The sequence below is a fragment of the Strongylocentrotus purpuratus genome, unplaced genomic scaffold (genome assembly GCF_000002235.5).
Source record: "Strongylocentrotus purpuratus isolate Spur 01 unplaced genomic scaffold, Spur_5.0 spur5_scaffold_7, whole genome shotgun sequence".
Taxonomy (NCBI): domain Eukaryota; kingdom Metazoa; phylum Echinodermata; class Echinoidea; order Camarodonta; family Strongylocentrotidae; genus Strongylocentrotus; species Strongylocentrotus purpuratus.
The window spans coordinates 29,073,555-29,095,192 of record NW_022145613.1 but is presented as its reverse complement, the minus strand read 5'-3'; the positions used below and the strand labels follow the sequence as shown (position 1 = coordinate 29,095,192).

General features: G+C 38.5%; 1 protein-coding gene across 1 annotated transcript in view; it reads left to right on the top strand.

Annotated features, from left to right (window-relative positions):
• Positions 1–5,944: 5,944 nt before the first annotated feature.
• The window catches only part of LOC583098 (BMP-binding endothelial regulator protein), a gene marked incomplete at its 5' end in the record, with an annotated part of 32,503 nt that continues 16,809 nt past the window's right edge, over positions 5,945–21,638 (top strand). Inside the window, 4 exons of the mRNA XM_030974510.1 lie at positions 5,945–6,049; positions 12,406–12,505; positions 17,060–17,142; positions 19,465–19,561. Of these exons, the coding sequence (XP_030830370.1) occupies positions 5,945–6,049; positions 12,406–12,505; positions 17,060–17,142; positions 19,465–19,561 (385 nt within the window). The remainder of the gene's footprint in view (positions 6,050–12,405; positions 12,506–17,059; positions 17,143–19,464; positions 19,562–21,638) is intronic.

Genomic DNA, 21,638 nt, shown 5'->3' with positions numbered 1-21,638 from the left:
AAGACCGCCGCAAGATGGATTGCTCAACTCTCCCGCCATTTGCAGAAGCTAAGATTCACAATCGATCTAGATTGAGCGATGGTGATCGTTTGCTTCGGGTGACGTAAAACGCGAGTTCACACAAAATCTAGATTGCCATTCGAGACGCAGTTGGAACAATTTGTATATTTGTGTAAATGATAAGAGATCTAAGACAGACCGAACATTTCTCGTCCAAAGTGCGAAATAAGTTTTCGATTTGATAGGAAGAAAATGGTTGATATGACACGTTAAGATTTCTTAGTTTTAGAAGAAAACAAATGTTTTAATTTATCCTTTAATCATGAAGTACGCAGTATGGTGTAAGATGTTGGGGGAAATGGAATGATTGCAGCCATGCCCTATTCACACCGACGAGACCGACAATAGACCAAACAAACGTTTCCAATACCCCACACGAATACCAAGATTCAGTGATGTCGGTTAGCGGTCGGGTTCGGATCAGTTTGGCGGTGTGGATGGGTCATCGTTGTTTTCAAGCGTGAGCTGAAGGGACAATTTATGATATTTTTATCATGATGGTTAAACAATGTAAATTAGACACTACATTTCGAAGAAATAGTTTTGCTTGTTGGGGTGGGATGTTTTCCTTGGGGAGGAAAAAAAGACTTATCTATGACATCCTCCGTCTTTAATTAGAATGCATCGAGACGTCCCGCCTTCGTGCAAATCACCGCGAGATTTTATTCTAACGGATTGCTCGGAGGCAGAGGGAAAACACCAAGTGCACCACATCGAGGCATCTTCGACATAGAATCCGCCTGTTTTCTCACGTTTCTTCTGTATCATGGAGATCTTAGACGGATAACCTACAAAACACTTGGAGGACATACGAGACAGTTGTCCAAGATGCATAATATTGAATATTCATCGCGGTTTTGTTTCCTGAACTCCGTCTTTTTTGTGCTCTTCTTCTTTTTCTTTGTTTGTCCACCTTTTCTTGCTGCGTGTCTCTCGCCCACTCTCTGCAGATTCGAATCGTCTGGGTGAATATTGCAGGTCTGGAGTGAATCACCGCGGGCGCTCTACTTATGGCGCGCCATTTCTCTGCTATAGGGGTGCGTTCCCTTGTGACGCGGTGTTGACTTCGGCCCGCATCTGCGTCACTGAACATGCGCGCTGCGTCAACATTTCAACCCAATGATGCAAGCTCACATTAACCTGGAAATTGCAGTGCTGCTCTAAGTAAACTGCAAGAAAATTATAGTCCAGTGAGCAACATCCTGCTCTAGGAGGATTTTTTTAAAGGATTTTTCTTCGAGGGTGTACATTTACGCTTGCGCTGTTTCTTGAGGGTATTGGTATCTATTGTAATTGACCTTATTTTAGCAAACTTTGCCAGAAGGCATGGAATAAAATATTTTAGAAGATGGTCTACTATAAATGGTCACCAGAATAAATGTCTGAGAACTTTTGATGAACAACAATCAAGTTAACAGTTCCTTTTTGTGTGTGTAGACATGTAGCCAAATCTCTCAGTACAGGTAGTCATTGAATTAAAGTACCAATTTCGTACATATCTTTTTCTGTCTAGATTTAATATGTATATTACTCGGTATGCGGTTATGCGGTTTTTTAAGCGGTATTTAAACCGAATTATCAACATATCGATGTTGAAATCAAACCAATCAATCAGCGTGAGATTGATCAATTTAATGAATCCTCATAAGGACAATTTGACTTTAACTTCAGTGGGTGTTATATACCACCAGCCAATCAATCCATCAATCATGAAGTGGAAACATGGTGGCATTCTGAAAGCGAACATAATCCCACACAACTCACAATTGGATGATAATTGGTGAAAACTTGAAAAGATCGCGAGCCGATCCAATTTGAAGCAAGTGCTCTGATTTCATCGATAAATTTATAATGACGCCTTTACTTGTATTTCGATGGAATCTCTCCCTCTCCTGTGACCTCCGGCAAAGGCTAACTTGCAACAATTACGACGGAGGTGACATCGGGCAATGGAAGTCAATTTTCTATCAATTATTGTATTAATCTATAACGGAAACAAGGTCATTTATGCTACATCTTTGGCTGTTGATTGATTGATATTGATCAACTGATATTAAGAAATTGTAAGCAGTTTGAAACCATGTAAAAAGGAGGAAATTGCTGAATTTGTTCTTCGTGTTCGTCTCGAACGACCAAACTTGTTTTACCTTCAAGCGTCAACCGACAGGACTTCTATCAAAAAAGTTGTCTGAAAATTTAGACGTTTTCACCTCAATTCTTCGCTAAACTCATTTATATGAAATATAGGAAACCTCGCTATTTATTTACCTCTCCAATTCGCTCCCAGTAGCTCCTCCTCTCTTTCTCTCTCACCCCTGTCAATCTTTGTCTTTGCCCCTCCCATTCTCTCCCTCTCTCTCTCCACCCCTATCAATATTGGTCTTCACCTCTCTCTCTCTCTCTCTCTCTCTCTCTCTCTCTCTCTCTCTCTCACACACACCTCTATTAATCTTTGTCGTCGCCCCTCCCCTTTTCTCTCTCTCTCTCTCTCTCCACCCCTATCAATATTTGTCTTCACCTCCTCTCTCTCTCTCTCTCTCTCTCTCTCACACACACACACACACACACACCTCTATTAATCTTTGTCGTCGCCCCTCCCCTTTTCTCTCTCTCTCTCTCTCTCTCTCTCTCTCTCTCTCACACACCCCTATCAATATTTGTCTCCACCCCATTCTCTTTCTCTCTCTCTCCTCTCTCTCTCCCGTATAGCTCATGCCAATCATCGTGCCACACGTGTTTGTAGCAATGTGTCATCTTTTTACGACTTTTAAAACAAACAGCATGGAGTGTAATTGACAGATGAAAGAAATCAGGCCATTACCCTCTTTGTCTAATCCAATGACACATACGTGTACAACTTCGAAAGGCAATGTGAAAGTCCTCAATCAATCAATCACTTACCCTTTTCCTTGAACACCCATCCCTCCCCCCCCCCCCCACTTAAATCCTCTCTTAGTACTTGCAAGGCATTGGAACCCAATCGTTAATAATGTATTTTTTGTACCATAGTCCTGACATTTGTAGTTTTGTGTAAATGAACAGCAGGTTACTAAAAAATATCCAAGCAAAAAAAAAAAATCAACAAAAATACCAAGCAGGACCCCCCCCCCCCCATTTATCATGCAAAGCAAAACAAAGCAAAACAAAGCAAATCATAACAAGGCAAACCAAAAGTTAAGACACTTATTTATATATTTGTTTTAGTTTTTTCCACATCAACTCTCCTTTCTCTTCTCTCTTCTCTTTCTCTCTCTCTCTCTCTCCCTCTCTCTCTTTCCCGCTGTCTATAACCACCTCTTTTTGATTTATCTCTCTTAGTAAATCTTGACCATGCAGTTATGAATGCTCGTTCTCCTTGTATTACAGGAAAAACCAACCCTGTATACAATTTATCAAGACAAGGAAATTTAGCGTCAGCTCCTCGGCGTACCCACCGGGGAGAGTGGGAATCATTAGACAATTTCCGTAAAATTGATGAACTCTGAGTTGGGATGACACGATATAATCCTCAAAGATAGAACAATCACATTGGCCCCCACGGCTACAATAAGCTAGTGACACTTTGATTTATTACAAGAGGTGATCATTTTCAAACCTCCATTGAATACCCCCTTCTCCCCCTTTTAATTATAACCATTTTACACCGACTTGTAGTAACTGGGATTTATGAATTGCCGGTAATTTTAAACACCTCGTAAATTCAGTCATTTCCGATGCCAGTGTGAAATTGATTATAGTTATCAGTTGTAATTTCTGCTCGTGGTTTGAATGAGTGCAACAGTAAGAAAAAACAAATTTCAGAGGGGATATTGAGAGTTAATTGGTTTAATGTCTTCCAAACTGCGTGCTTGACTCCGTAATCAAGTAACATAGTGGACACGGGGATCTCTCCACCCTCCCTCTTCTTTAGTAGGACATTAGTGAGAGAAAAATGAGAGAGAGAGAGAGAGAGAGAGAGAGAGAGAGAGAGAGAGATACAGGAGGGGGCGAGGAGATAGGGGAGTAAAAATGATGGGTTTAGTTATTCAGTCGTTAAGATGATGGATGGTTGCAGGTGGAGGAGGATTATAATATTCTCTAGATGAATAATTAGATTACGCACTCCAATTTGACGAAAAAAGATTGATGATACAAATTATATTAAGTTGTATGATCACAAAACACAACACTGCCATGATTTTGACCCACGGACCGGCACTGGAGTACTATCAGCAACTTTGAGGGGGGGGGGGGGGGTGGCAATTATAGTTTTCGGACATGAAATCAACACTTTTTTTACCATCTCAAGTTCTCAACTCTAATTCAAAGTGATTTACGTTAGTTAAGGGGGGGGGGGGAGAGTTAATTTACCCATCCTTAACAAATCGCAAAAAAACTTGTCACATCACTCACACCTGAGCGATTGAATAGTGCTTTATTCCATTTGTTCATTTAGATAAACGTAAACAAAACCAAATACATTGACGCAGCCTTGATGATTAAACATTTCAATAGCAAAAATGATGAAAAGCGATTCCCCAAAAGAGTATGCTGCCAAGGTTTTCAGCTGCTTTTATTTTGTTAAAGGTAAAGACAGTATTGGCAACGCCCCAATTTCAAAAAATGAAATGGAAGCTCTCATTACCAATCATGTGAAAGAATATGTTTTGACTAATACATGATGATAAAAAATTTGCCGGGAAACCGCCTACTAATTCATATATTTGGTAAACTTATTTCTCTCATGGTCTGGTGAGAGAGATAGGGTAGTCCCATATACATCTTTCTGTGTATAGTGCTTGTAACTTTACGAAGAATGGGCCAAATTTCTTATCATTTTGATGATTCCAGAACCTTGCAGATGCTAGATGCTAGATGATCAACCTTTTCTGATCGATTCCACAACGTTTCTTTCACAATGCAATCGCATGACCATTACTGGTCTTTACCTTTAATAGCGGAATCCCAATAATGACTTTGTTCAATTGCTTGGATTTGTGCATGATTTATATGCGTTGTGACAGACGTGTTATTTCAAAGCCTCGGAACTCGACGAGTGATTTTTCTTACTCATCAATTTCGGTTGATTATCAGAAGTTAGAGCAAGTGTATACCCCACACTCTCTGCACTACTAGTGTCATAGTTGTGCCAACCGACCACCGTCAACCAATCATTGTTATAACGCACTGTTTTACTCAGGGACAAACCAGTTAGACACTTGTCATAAAATGAAGTGCATTTCAATTGTCTTTTGTAATCAGCTTTTGTGATCAAGTGGACGGAGATTAAATGTTTGATTTGATGTTGTATTTTGAACTCAATATGGATATGGCTGCATTGTGGAATATAACGTTTATCCTACATTTCGTTCATTTACTTCTTCATGTAACACACGGTGATGCATTTATGAGCTCCAAAGGTTGGTTGGTTGGCTGCTTTAAACTACTGTCACTCGATTCTTTCGAAAATAAAAAAGATATTGCAGCATCATGTATTCGTTTGGTGTTTTATATCTTTCCACGCGATGGGTATATTCGAAAGTAGGCGTCAACTAAAAGTATCAACACGATGTAATTACTTGCACAATTCCAGCTTCTTGACAAAAATTAGCTTATGTGGGGTTTTGCGAGTTTGTGGGGGTATTTATCTTCGAATTATAGAGAATAAAACTTTGCATGATTGGCAAAGTGAGCATTAAAGGTCGACCCGTCGTAATGGTACGCATTTCAAATCCTGTGTTAGTGTTGTGAAAATATTAATTAAAAACCAATTTCTTTTGATTTGCCTTTAAATAGGTACCGCTTTCAATGCGTTCAAATGGCAAGTAAGATGAGCATATTTCAATACAACTTGACGGTCTGATAACGAACAATATCGCCATGTATTTAACCTGTTGTCTCATTTCTTTCTTTTTTTCCTCCAGGTTCAAAACTGGTCTGCGAACTTGAGGGGGAAGAAGTTACACCGTCGATTTTAAAAGGAAACCCATGTATTAGCTGTTTTTGTAGGGTAAGTCATACTACTGTATTCAGTTATTACAATATCTCATATCAGTTTAACCTGAACTATGAGAATGAGCGTTCATCATTTCAGGCTGCTTGTCAAATTGTGTAGAACAAATTTGTATTTCAACATAATCTACAACAGCACTCATTCTATACATGTATATACGCTCTCCTACCACTTTCGCAACTTGCACGAAACTGTCACGAATCTATACTACTCAAGAAATTCGCGATCATTTCATGTACGCCAAAGTCGTTCAGCCTAATAGCGTACCTAACTTGCAAAGGTACACTCCCTCAAAGATGCATGTATTTGTCGCTTTATTCTATATCTGTTGGTGGCCTTGCATCTCTACATTCTTGTACATCATGGGAACTTTCTGGCTTTCTTTCTTTCTTTGGTATCTGGTATTTCACCCCAGAAACCATGATTTGTAGGGTACATTCTCGGCTTCTACACCCAGTCTCGGGTGACCACCCAAATTTGCGCATTACCCCACTTTCGTTCCCCGGAATGGGATTGGAAACGACGTTATGCTGATTGTTATTTATGGCGGTTGTGTTGGCGGTCGAACTTGACTACCAGTTTTGGAGCATCGTGGCCCGCATTTTGTGTGATAAGGGGTATTTTCAATGCTTTTTTTTCGCGGTACGGCATGGACTCTGTCACCCATACTCGCAGTTCATTTGTGTGACATCAACATGATGAACATTACTATGCTTCTCTAGCTCCACTTTCGTTCAATTCATGTAGATCTGCTTTCCTTGGAACTCGGTAGTTTTTCTTTCACCATCCATTTCTCACTCGTGCCTTTTTGTTTGCATGCTTGGTTGTTTTCTCCTCCTCTTGCGTAGTAGCTTCTTTCAAATTCTATCTTCTTCCCCTCAATGCATTTTCTCCATCTGTTACTCTGTCTACCTGTCCGTCTGTCTATACATTTCTGTATTTATCTTTTTATCCCCTCCCCCTATTTCAGTCTGCCTGGATGTTTTTTTTTATATATACCCTGTACTATTTCCATGTTGCTGTCCTCGTATTTTGTAGACCCATTCAGCCTTCGTACCAACGTTTACATTACAATCTGATAATAAAGGAAATTATTAGAACTACCGTATGGTTTCAATTTAAGAAATTGGTTGAGAGCATGTTTTTTAAAAATGTGATATTTCATAATAATATTCTTAGTGATGCCTCTGATTCTCTGACAAGAGGCTAGAAGAGGGGTGGGATGGGTGAATTCACAGGGGTGCATGGCAGGGTGGGGTTATGGGGAGGGGTCATTAAGTCGACCAACTCGGTTTCATTAGATAAATGCGACCCATGTAACATATATCCTGTTTGAAACTCGATACACGAATTATGACTTCATTTCAAGCAGGTCCTAGGAGGGTTAGCGAAGTAGGTTGCTCTTTAGGGCGATGACGAAATGATCGTAAATTATGATGAACTTGGTTTCGAAATGAAGACCACATATCGAATGCTTCCGGCTTGTATTTACATTGCATCATTTCATGTCCGCGGGCTAAATGTGATCTTTCATTCTTTCATCTTACTCCGACATCATGGCGTATATCATCGTTAAGTGTCTTTCCGGTTGTTCACTGTCCACCCCTCCTCCACCTCCTCCACCTCCTCCTCCTCCTCCTCATCCTCCTCCCCTTTCCAACATAACTTTATAAGCTCCTGAGAAGACCTGACAGTTGGGGTATTTGAAACAATCTCAAAACTTATTGATTAACTTTCCCAAACAACGCTGGTAATTTTAAGTTGTAATTTTCCCGGCCCTTTTATTATTCGCAACACGTTCATATTTATTCCAAATATTCGGTGATACATACCACGCGTTTTGGGGGTGATTTCTATCTTCTTTGCATGGCAATTTATCGCATAATCTAGCTTCAATTATGGTATGTACTATATAGCCCATATTTCTGTCAAAGTTCAGGATATGAACCAAAAAATAGAAAAACGATTTATTTTGTCACCCCTAATTGAATTGCTGCTCAATTATATCACACGTTAGCAACCACCAACTACGTATTAGGATCAATAGAATAATACGAAGAGATACTATCAGATTATCTGTCGATAAGATTCATTTCTTTTGAGGCGAAACTGTTTTTTGATTTGTGGTGATAAGTTGATGACATTCGATGATCCTAGATAAGCTAATGATGCACCGAACAAAGACTACATCACAATGTTATCATTAGATCGGCCCTTCCCATTCACTAGAAATTCAGATCGAGATGATATCGCATATCAAGCGAGAGATATAGATTTTTTTTGAAGAATCATGATCATGAATTATATCTATTTTATACGCTGATGGTTAGTATAGGAAGTTTCATAACTTTATAATGTAAATCCTCGAATCCCCTCTTCCTCTCATTTTCTGTCTCTGTCTGTCTCTCTCTCACCCCATTCTCTTTCTCTCTCTTGTCTATTCTCCTATTTTTCATTCTCCTCGTTACTTTAAAAAAATATATTTGTAATATAAATAATTCATTAGTCGGATGATAATTTGTGTGTGTGCGTCTGTGAATTGTTCAGTGGAAGAAAAGAAATTAATATTTGTTGTAGTTGTTTCACTGAGCTCGTTATTTTGTGGTATATCACCCTAGCTGCTCCCCGACCTTATCGTTTTCCATAACTGTAATTTCATCCACTGAACATTAAGCTTCAACTAATTCAGTTTTTGCATATTTACACATTCATCACCTATGTGTGATGTGCTTTCGTGTCTATTCATTTCCGTTTATTGCTCTCTGTGTGTTTAATTCAATACAATATTTTATTCTTTGCCGCACGTAAATCTGGGGTCAAAACAGGACCCGAAAGGTAATTTGACGTCATTCCAACAATTACACATTCCTATATTTTCGAGATATTATCTCTTGATCATCTCGATATATTCAAGTGGTGTAGAATCAACATGATTTATGTGCTACTAAATGTCAAAATATGATAAATATTGATCGATGTGGGTTAAGGGCCTATAAACTACAAAGACGGATTCTAGTACATGTCAATCCTGTCATTTTCTTGCGACAGTAAATTGCTTGCGAGGGTTGTTTCTTACTAACACAGCAACGTTCGTCCAAAGTTCGAAAAAACAGTTCTGAGAACAATTGATTCATGGAATTTTACACGTTTTAGGAATGATTTGTGCTTGTTGGGAAGTCTGTGATGTGTTATGCAATTCAGTTGTAAACTAGCATTTTTAATAAAACAAAACATCTTAAATTTGGATACGCATCTGAAAGGAATTACACATAGGGCATAATGGATGGTAAGACAGGGGAGAGAGAGAGAGAGAGAGAGAGAGAGAGAGAGAGAGAGAGAGAGAGAGAGAGAGAGAGAGAGAAGGGGGAGGGGGAAGGGGTGGTGGAAGAGGCAAGACAATATGAATACTCCCCCTTCATCTACATGTAACTGCGAAACTTATTCTATGAAGAAATGGGAGGAGCTCTACAACATGCATTTCGCATAGGACCATATAGCGTACCAACTGACCCCTCTTTCAAGTTGAACAAAAAATTGAAGTAAGAACTAGTGAACACCTTCAAGCTTATCAAGAGTCCTCAAAAATATTATACTTCTTATTAGGGGAAGTCACAAAAGTGCAGACAAGTCGATGATCGTTTACTTAGACACAAAGGACTAAACGACAGGACTGGCGACTTTTCACGAAAACAATACGAAACCGCGATTGAAAACAATCATTGCCAGTTACTAGAGAGGTTTTATTCAAATATCAACTGACCGCTCATGCATCAGGACCTGACAGACGGAGTGTTCCGGAGTTTGTCCGTCTTTTGTCCGTTTTGTCCGCCATGGTCAAGCAAAACAAAGCTATCTTGGGCATCTACAAGTCAATTACAAGCGGGCGGAGTTTGAGGTTTGTACGACGCTGGGTCGCGTTCAGTCAATCAGTCATTTTCAGATTTCAAGGAGGGGGGGGGGGGGGAGTCGGGGGCTGTGGTTGCGGTAGATATGAAACGTCGAAGATGTCATAATTATCTATGCTTGTCATGGTGGAGTGGATTGCTTGATGGGGTGGAATTAGCAAAGCGATAAAACAAAATAGCAAGGATATACACAACCTATAAAAACTCCCATCCCCATCTTTTGGGTCTGACGTTTCCACTTACAATCATTTTAGATGGTTGGGTTACAGGAGATAACCTTATCGATGACGTCATTTCGGTATGTTAACGAAGATGACTCTTCTGGCTAAACTGTACCTGTAAGATTGTGAGGACATATAATTTCCAAAAAATACACCATTATTATTTTGTATGTTTCACCCCCAAATCCAGCATTCATCTGCCGGCCTAAGTTAAAATAGTGGCCCTTAATTGAAACTAACAAATATTTTGTTGATACAATTCTGAGGAATCATTTAGAAGTTCACCATGACTGATTTACGTATCTTAAGTGATTCGAATACTTGTGACATCTGTTAATCAACTACTGACGACCCAATTAATTGCAGGGCCTACATGTATATATCTGAAATACAATTTTAGTACTGCTTAAATGAACGTTAATCATCTTTGATATTCATAGCAACACATGCATGCATGTTTTTTATCAGTCATTAAGGGTTTTAAAGAGAAGGTACGGTTCTGGTAGAAATGAAAAATAATGTTTTACTTTTATCATTCGTCAGGTTGGAAAATATTCCCTGAAAATGATGTTTTCACATATGTGTGTGTAGTCCCATTTACGGATTTTTGTGTGCAGTGCCTGTGATTTCCGAAAGAGTGAATCATTTTTTTTGCTCTCCATTCAATCATTCCAAAACGTCACAATACACATTAAATTCTTACGCACTACACAATCGACCGTTCCCGATCGCTTCCAGATAGTTTCGTTCACATTATAATCTGCTAGTACTGAACTTTATCTTTGAAAGCAGGTTTGGGGTAGAATTATTGATCGGACTAATTGGTGTGCATGGCTCGGAGTGAAAATTGAGATATCTTCCAAAAGTACGAGGACCACCGTTACACGTATGGCATCAATTAGTATTCTGACATTTGTCATATCTCTCTGTAAAAAAAGGAAGAAAGAATCTCCCCCCCCCCCCCAAAAAAAAAAAAATGAAAAATGAAAAATGAAAAATGAAAAAATGCGGAAAAAATAGGGGAAAAAATAATCCACATTCTTTTCTGTCGGATAATGTTACCTTTAGGCATATATTCGACATCCCAGTGAAATCTAATAACGTGTTGAATGATGACAAAATGAAGAGAGAATCAGAGAAAGAGAGAGAGAGAGAGAGAGGGAGAGAGCGATGGTGGTGGGGGAGGAGAGTAAGAGAGAGAGAGAGAGAGAGAGAGAGAGAGAGAGGGGGGGGGGGGTTTCGGAGTGGAAGTATCAGATTATCGCAGATTCCAATGGCATATTTTCCCCTTTATGAATTATCCATTTGAACTTCAATTAGGGTGGTCTTTATAGATTTGGCTAATATTGTCATGCTTAAGGGGACGTGCGATGAGATTTGCAAATTGGGTACATTTCGTACTTTGTTGTGACAAAAATATGAAGGGGGAACAACTGTGTTAATTTAAAGAGATAGAGAGAAAAGGAAAGGCCAGGGGAAACAGATGGAGTGGGGGAGGAGAGAGAGAGAGAGAGAGAGATAGAGAGAGAGGGAGAGATAGAGAGAAAAGAGAGAGAGAGAGAGAGAGAGAGAGAGAGAGAGAGAGATTGCAAATTAGATACATTCTGCACGTTATTGTGACATAGAGATGGAGAGAGAGAGATGGAGAGAGGGAACAACGGTGGTAGACATTTATACATAGAGAGCTAGATGATGAAGAGAGATGGAGAGGGAGAAAGAGAGAGATAGAGAGAGAGGTACTATAAAGAAACTGATTTACATATATAGATAGATAGATGGGGGCTAAGAAGGAGAGGGGGAGGAGGGACAGGGAACTGGACACACCAAGATGAAAACAATTATGCATTAGGAAAAAAGAGAGTGAACTTGTGAAGGAGAATGGAGAAAGAAGAAGGGAAGATGCCTGTATATACATCTGAACGTAAAATGAAAATTAAGATGCATTACGTGTCTCCAAATATGCAACCGTATCTTAGGTTTGATTTCGTTTACAAACTACCTCTCTTGTCCCCATTGAGTGAGTCACCATTCCATTAGAAGATTATTGTCAGAGGTCGTGAGTATACTTGAATAACATGAATTATTCATGTAGAATAAACAAGATTATAAGCCCCTTAACTCCCATGCAATGTTCAATCGCCCTTCCTTGAATTTACTAATACATACAATAATATCAAAACCTTTAATAATTTGTGTTTCTATTTTATCTCGTTTTTATTTTCTACAGAATAAAGAGGTAGTTTGCAGAAGAGAAGTATGTGAAGATCTTGTTGATTGTGCATTAGTAATAACAACGCTGGGAGTCGACTGCTGCGAAAAATGCAAAGGTAAGACACAGTTTATTTTAACTATGTTTCTTCATCCTTCTTTTCTACCCTTCATCTGTTTGTGTTTACCCCCCCCCTCCCACACACACACACCCTCTCCTCTCTATTTCTCTCTTATATTTTTAAGTATTTTCGCTTTACTCCATCAACAATATCGATGCAATTATTTGTGTAGACAGCACTGTATCTGTGCCAGTAGCAATTCTAGAGGGATGTGGGGACCCCCCCCCCTACAGCGAAAAAAGAAGAAGAAAATTATTACCCCCCCCCCCATATTATCACGAAGCACACATAGAAAATTAATGCAAGAACCTTCGGAGCCCCTCCCTCTCCAAAATGTATTCTTTTAGAACTGCTCCTGATTTGTGTTAACATAATTTGGTCTTTAAATTACATTTTGTTAATGCAAGAGTAAAAGAAAATGTTGTGATAGAATAGGGACCATTGGATCATAACATTGCGACAAAATGCAAACAAAATTCAATCTATATAGCAACATCAGTAGGTTGGGCAGCGACAAAATCTCATCGGATTCGTCGTAAATAATTAATTATGGCGCCCAACAAAGTGAGCTTCTACCGATTTCAAACAAATCGTATACCGCAGTGGACTCTTCAAATCGGTGAAAAAAATAAAAACAAAAGGGTGGGAAACCTTATGAAGACAGAATCTCAATTATACGATTTAGTTATTCAATGCTTTTCAGCGGATATGCATGCTTAATTTGGCGTCTGTTTCCAACACACACCGTTCCAGGGCGCCGGTGTCTCAAAAGAAATACCCATCCTAAAAATAATCCTTTACAGCGATCCGTCCTTGGACGAGAAATAATATTTTGTCGTTACAACAAAGAAAAAGATCGAACCCTATTCCATATTGCGCATGGGATTTAGTTAGTTGAAAGGCATTTTGTGAAACTCGCGGAAGCTATAGTACTGGTGTTGCAAAGTAATTGGAGTGGAGAGACGATGAATGCATATCAAAAATGGAAATGAGTTTACATTATATACATCAAGAAAATCGTCGTAGGTTGAGGTCGAACTACGTTTCATACAATTTATTAAGGGTTGCCGATATCAGACAGAAGCTTGATACTATCTCTAATCTTATAAATACCTCTCCGGTATATAATTAATGGTCGTAAAGAACAGGAGAGGAAATGAACTTTTAAATTAAGGATTATCACAAAACAATGAAAAAGTTAATCTCATAATTACAGTATGATAAATCAAAACATGGTCGTAAATATCAGTTCCTTTACATATTCAGAAACTTCAACCTACCTTTAGAAAGAACAAATTAAACTTACCCCATGAAACCTTGACAAAATGAAAAACATCCGAAGTCAAACAAGTACTTGTCCCTTAGATATGGATTTGTTTTGATAGGGGGGGGTCTGTATTCATCAAATCGTGCACAAATCAAATACCAACTATCTCTCCTAAATTGAGCCAACTAAAAGAAGGATTATCCCATTGAATGTGGGATCATCATGTTTTGTATTCAAGCGGAAACGGACTTGTGATGGGAAATCATTTTTTTATTGAAAAACACAAAAATACACTTTTTGATAACCTTGATTAGGGATTACGATGATAACAACGCGCGAAAATAATTATGAAACCTTTGAAATTATCGCGATAGATATCAATATTTCAGATAATGTATCCTTTCCAACAAAGAGAACACAATAAATTAGTGTGTTGTAATCTTTTTGATCAGTTGATAGGCTATAATTATGGTTCTGTTTTCAAATTGCCTTCTTCAAATGCTTTATGAATGAAGTTAAAGTTCAGGTCACTGTGTAATCAATTCAACTGATGTTCTTCATTGTACCAATATCCAATTCAAAACATGATAATTATAACAGAAGCAATCAAACAAACAAAACAGTATCAATACTACAAACAGCAAAATAAAGAACACAAACATGAAAATAAAAGGGGGAACTGGAAACAGTGAGTTGGTTCAGCGCTTATTAGTTATCACTCTCAACTTAATGAAATTCCTAAACATGGGATGGGCAGAAGCTGGGCCACCACTGAAGTTAGTATGGCAAGGACGGTTAAATACGATAGGTCCTAGTATGTGACCCTGAGGCACGTAACATTATACCACGTATCCGGGCCACGATATATCGTTTTCGCCTCCTAAATTCGAACACATCTCCAAAATGTGACGGTTTATTGAGTTTCACATGAAATCGATATCGGTCTAATTGATTCGCGGGTATGGGCATCGAAGTAATCTTAACCTTCGTCCCCAGTCGTTACGTCTGGTACCTCAGAAGAGGTCATAAGAAACTTTAAAAAATGAAAATGAAAATATGATATCTTAGATCTTTGATAATGCTGCTCACTTCTATTTTAAATCGCATTAAGGAACTAAATTTGACTGCATTTGCAATACAAAATAAAATTGATTTCACTGTCATGGACATCACTTTGTAGAATGGGTCACCGTGTAAGCAAGCAAGACTACACTCTACAGTATGTTTATCTAAAGGATACCCTCAACAAAATGTTTAATTGGCAGTATCATTGCACAGATCGTGTTTCTAGCATTCACTATACGAACTTTTGAACTGGTTAATTTGAAGGAGGAAAAAGTAGAATCGTAAAGAACATAGAAAATAGAAGGAGGTAAACGTGGTTAGAAGGGTACATCATGATTGGGTGGCTAATTATGAAATGTCCATTATGATTATGAATCGGATGTTGAAATAGAGCGATAAGAAAGTACATGATTATACATTGGTCGATTTTTTCGACAATTATAAATGAAAAATGGACCAATGGAGACGATAATAGAGAAACACGTGCTGTTGAAGATATTCTCACTGATGAAGACTCACAAGATGCTGATAGCGATGACGAGGGTGATAAGCAGAAATGAATGGGGAAGGAAGTGATGGATGAGAAGGAGGAGAAGGGAGAGGGGAGGAAGGGGACCAATCACCGACGATTGGTGAGGTGAATTTGAGAGCCCCATCCCTCCCCCCCCAATTACCACCATCTCATCCCTCCGCCCATCCTTAATACGCAAAGGTTACCATCAAGTTTACCGTCATTGTAATTCTTTTTATGACCGGTTTTAAACACAATTAAAAGATCGACTGTTTAATAGCAAAGTATTTTGCTGCGATAGACAGACTAAATCAAAGGAATACTAAAGGCATTCAATTCTTTTGTGACCAAGCTTGATTACAAAATATTTTATGACTAAGCTAGTTACCGATATTCTATGCGTTTCTTTATAAATATTCATCAACTCTCACGAAATTTCGTCTATCGCAAAATTAGCGATGACGCCAGTTTTTGTTGCTATACCCAAGTAAAACTTAAATATGATATTAAACCACAATAATCAGATTAGGACAAAGGATTTTCGCATATTAATTTCCGCTTTATAAAACCTGAAATGGGATATACTTTATATCTATACACGCAACCATCCTTTGACATTTTCCAAAGCTAGGTAAATTAAAATGAATATTACGGTTTTCAATGAGTTTTCATTAGTATCCGACAATTATTACATACCGCCCGTATTGAAAGAGATTTTTACTACCGCTTAATGGACAATGTATATTTGTTATGATTATGTCTATATTGGTATCCCGTTAAATGCAGATGCATCCAAGGCATAACTGGTATATAGCGGACAGACCGTTTTGTAGTTTGCCCCCCTTAAAACCAATGGCGCCATAGCTCATTTGGGACGTCCACGGGGACTAAGGGTCCACAAGCGGAGCATTCACCCGTACCCGCCGGTTATAAGCGAATATCAAACCATATACCCTGGAGCGGACGAACTTTGAGCACCGCCCCATCGCTACATCTTACCCTAGCCCTCCTCTCTTCTGTCATCGTAATTTAACCCTGATCAGAAGGGTCTGTTACGATGGCAAACTAAAAAAAAAAAAACGACCTCAGCAGTGCATAAAGCCGCCATGACTTAGCAAATAATCCGTGGGCGCGCTTTTAAATGTCGAGTGAATCAAAAGACGGTCTGTCGTCTGTAACCTTTGAGTTACATTTTTATTTATAATCATGGAAATAAATTGGTAAAACAATCATCTCGATATGACATGCCCAACTTTGACTATTTGTCAGTTTGAATCTCTAAAATGCTACTGATTATAGAGTTAGGAAGCAACTTGAAAAGTTATCCTTTCCTCCCACTTATGCTTCGCTTAAAGTTGCATGGTGGTTATGTTTTCGGGAAGATTACTTCTCTTCATTTTACAAATATTTACCAGAGTTTTTATCTTGTTACTTACTTTTCAAATTCTAATTAAGTTGTTTTTGCACAAGTCACGTGCATCTTAATGACCATGCACATGTCGGGCTGTCTGCGGAATATGAAAAAGACGCCAAGCAAATAGCCCACAATGGCAATTCACTACATGTTTTTATCGAGCTATTTAACTAGCTATATCATGATCCAACGAAGGAACGGAACTATTATCTCTAAACAATGTTAAAGTATTATATCCTAGTATGTATTTATTTAAATTTTATATAAATTTTGATTTTTTTTCTTCCCATGCAGGTTGCCGCTATAATGGGGATGTTTATAACAGTGGGGATACGTGGGCTGCCCACGATGATCCATGTAGAACATTTCAGTGCCGGGTTAGTACAGCTGATGACATTCAGTTACATTTCATATTGCGCCCTTTATATTTTTTGTTTTTATAACGCACACTTCTTCTTCTTCTTCTTCCTCTTCTTCTACTTACTCCTTATCCTCCTTACTCCTTCTCCACGTCCTCTCTTGTATTCTTATCATTCTTTCCCTCTCCATCTGCTCTTTTTTTTAATTCTCCTTCCCTCTATCCCTTCAAATTCTCTTTCATATTGCTCTGTATACGTACATGTAGTTCGTCCTCTGTCACGATTATATTACTATTATTACATTATCCCGTATTACTCGTACTACAACAATATTGTTTTAATCTGTATTTAAAACCAATTAAAACAAATCAAATTAACCCATAACTTCAATTCAGTCAACAATAAAAGACATTCATTTTCATACAGACCTTTAATAAGCTACATGTACTTGTCATTTCGTCGTTGTCTGGTTTGGAGCTAACCTTAACAAAGTAATGTGTCATGAATACACCTGCCCCGGTCATCCGATGACACGAAACGCTTCAGAACGACAGGTGCACCGCTTTGCTGTAGTATTGGAAAGATAAATCAATAGCAAGCTACGTTGATAACCTCTTCATATATAGGAATGCAATATTCATAATGCAGAAGTCCATAATGCTACGAGCTGAAATCAAATCAAATGTAGGCATCGAATGTTCTTTGGATTGAGTCATGAAAAGTATTGAACATGAGAAAAAGATGTGGTATTTTGAGAGACCTTTATCTTGTTTGATATCACACAAACAATTTAGCAAGTAGATGACGTGGTAATCTAATCAATACTTGATATTGAACAGAAACAAAGTGTGCATATTCGCACTGTACTTTGACATATCATAATCTTTAAAAAGAGTGTATGGATCCGAAACATAGATTCAGGGCTAGGTCTGAGCTATACAATTTTAGAATTTTGCTTTATTTGAACAATTCTAATGGCGAATGCCATTACAACCAATCATCTTTATTTTTTATGGCGATTTATTTGTTTAATTCATAACGATTGAAATGGTTAATATTATGAGGACAACCTCCGTTTCTCATGCATGTGTGGCTTGTAAGATGGTGTTTTCATGTTTTTTCTTAGCGGCTTTGATATTTTGCGTTTCTTCAACAAAGTTTTGAAGAATCTTTCTTGCAGTCGTGATATTAATGTTCAAACGCATGAATATGACTAGGGTACACTGACTTGCTTCATTGTGTGTTTGTATGAGTAATGTAAACCCTATCGTTGAAGCTCAGTCAAATCCATTGCTATTTGGCGTGAGACCTGTTTGACGTACAATGACAATGGTCTCGTAATCATGACGAGCGGAAATCCATTCCCTTCTTGACGGAAAAAGACACAAGTCGTCTGCGTCGGATCATAGTTGACAAATTTGATACTTCCTTCGTTCGGACACCTGTGGTCGAAGAGCAAGCCAAATCACTAACCCCATTGACTTAATGAAGTCGTCGAGAGAAAGTGCGTTAGATGCCGTTAAAATTGGGTGACTTCATTCCTGCCATCCACTGAGTCACACACGATTTCAAAGTTCAAAGTTTCATGAGATTTGTCACGATGTTATTACCACTTATTAGGTAGATAACAATATTTCAAAGTGTTATTAACTAAAGCCTCTGTCACGGAAACAATATTCAAAATCATTAAACTTTTGAAATTAATGATCGTTTGTTCATTGCTTTCTGTCTGCCATTGGCTTTCTTTAATAATCCTTTCTAATATTTCTATATTGCTCGTGATTCATTTTTGCCATGAACGTATATATTTTGTACACGCAAGGCAGTATCTTTTTTCTTGAAATTAAATTGTAATTATCGATGTCATCTTTTTTATTATCACAATTTCTTAAATATGGTCACGCTCACCTAAAATCTTTTCCTTCCCTCACCTTTGTTATTGACATCATCATAATCATCCTCATCACCGTCTTCGTCAAAATCTCTGTCATCATCAGCAACATTACAACCATCTCATCATCGAGATCATAATTATGATGCTCATGATATCATGTTCATCATCATTATTTCTACCACCATCATCGTCGTCATTATCACCAATACCATAATGAGGGTGATGATGATGGTGATGATGATAAGGATGATGATGATGATGATGATGACGATGGTGTACGTGGTGATGATGATAATGATGATGATGATGGTGGTGGTGGTGGTGGTGGTGATGAAGATGAAGATATTCATCACCACAACTAGCACCATCTTTGGCATTTTGAGCAACTCAGACACAACAATGATCACGTGACTTCACTTTTACCATCTTTCTTTATCTTACCACAGGAGGGCGTCATAACAGCATCCGTCATGCAATGCGAGCCAGTAGACTGTCCATTTGGCACTCAAGTGTTACCCGGGCAATGCTGTCCATCATGTGCAGGTAAGAATATACCCCTCTCCAAGACACCCCCCCCCCCCCCCTCCTCCACCTCCCACCCTTCCTATACAAGGATACGTGTCAATAAAGCTTAATTATAACTTTGCTTATTCGTCATATGATAACATTGGGAATGGATGAGAGCCTTTCGTCTGGCAAACTCTCCAAGAAGTGGCTGGAAGCTCTCAAGATGGGTGGAAAGCAAATACAATCTCAAATCAAAATTAAATACCCATCATTCGATAAAGCATGCAAAGGAGTAACATAGCAAAGCCTCGAAGGATATGATATTTTAAAACAAACCGAAATGACATTGAGCTGGACTAAGTTATTTTTCATATTTAACTTATAACTTAGCATGATTAAAGTTTTTTTCTCAATTCAATATTCGAGCAATAAAATACATAGACATGGTAAATATGATGTGAGGCCAGAGTCGATCTTGGGAGTCCCACATTTGATGAATTCACATCTATATTTGTTCGATGTTTTTAGAAGCCTTTTGGGAAATAAATTAAACTCCCTATTCAATCAGACTTTTCAAGCAAATTTCAGAGTCATAACCAAAATGTTTACCTTCACAACGAGAGATATAAAATAGCAATCTAAGTCGTAATCATTAGGGGGAGATTGTCTGTAGAAAGAATTATTCTGCGAGACAGCGCTAGGGGCTTGCTCAGGGCACCTACTCATACGGAATAATATTTTCTTCTCTCCTTTTCACCAATATATTTCCGTAATTTCTAGTCATCACCGTCGATAATTTGTAGATATTGGCGGGGTAAATGTACGATTTATGAAAACACAATTTGAGCCCGCCTCATGAATGGAATCGCGTGTCGTTTACTCGCTATTTAAATCTCGAATGCGTCCAAATTTGTATTTGGGGAAGGCACTGCATTATACATCATAATGAACACGCCAACTGTATGGCGCCAGATTGTTAAGTGGTGAAATTTTTGAATAGATTATATGATAATGACACATCAGCATTATGCCTTTTGCAGGGGAACATTTTCATATCGACTGCCTGATAGCATATAGCGGACCTCGCTTTGTTTACTTTCCGTTTCCATTTTCAAACCGTGCTCTGGGAAATAGGGGGAGAAAGGAATGGAAAATGATAAAGAAATATTACGAGGGATTAAGATGGAACAATAGTTCTCCATGAATAAACTGACATCTTGCGTTTGAAGAGGATGATGAATTGCATCTAAGAATCTATGAATTCGATGTTGACACGCACGCATTAATAATCAGTATGCCGTGCGTGGCCCGGTGTGTCTCGGGCTTAAAGGCGCATTAAAAGCTAAATCTCCGTGAAAGCCCTTCGATATTGCACTCGCATTGTTTAAAATCATCTCAAAAAGGCAGAATGGAAAACCCAATTACTGAATGGGAAAACAAATTGAGGTTAGCTTCCAAGGTACATTACAAATTACAATTTGAAAAGGGAATATCGAGGCTATGGCTGTGTAAATGGTGGTGCCCCCGCGCCAACCCGGCGCATAGTCAGTCGAGTCGCCGTCAATCGCTGGGAATTTCTTTTGAAAGTCATGCTTGTATACGGCTCCACCCGACTGGTTCAGAAAAACCTGGATAATGCGGGTGGAACGAGCCGCAACCAAGCAAACCATGTTTTGACAATCATCCCATATTTCTCGAATCGATCTGCTCTGGTGAAGGCAAGTGAACTGGATGGGACCCTGGACCAACCACCAAATACTCTAAAACTATGGAATAAATGAAAAACAAATATAGAAATGATAATTATATAAATAACTGAAATAGATTGTAACCACAGGCAAAATATATACTGACCGTATATGAATACACCAGTCTACCCTCCTTTTATTACCACCGTTTCAATTCTTCAGTATCTATTGTCTAATCTCCTTTGTCTCACTATTCTTTCTTCAACCATCTCTATCTGTCTTTGTCTCTGTCTCTCTCTCTCTCTCGCTTTACTTATCCCCCCCTCTCTCTCTCTCTCTCTCTCTCTGTCTCTCTCTTTCCCTATTTTCTTTCTTATTTATTCCCCATCCGTCTCCCCTCTCTCTTTCTCTTACATTTATTTTCA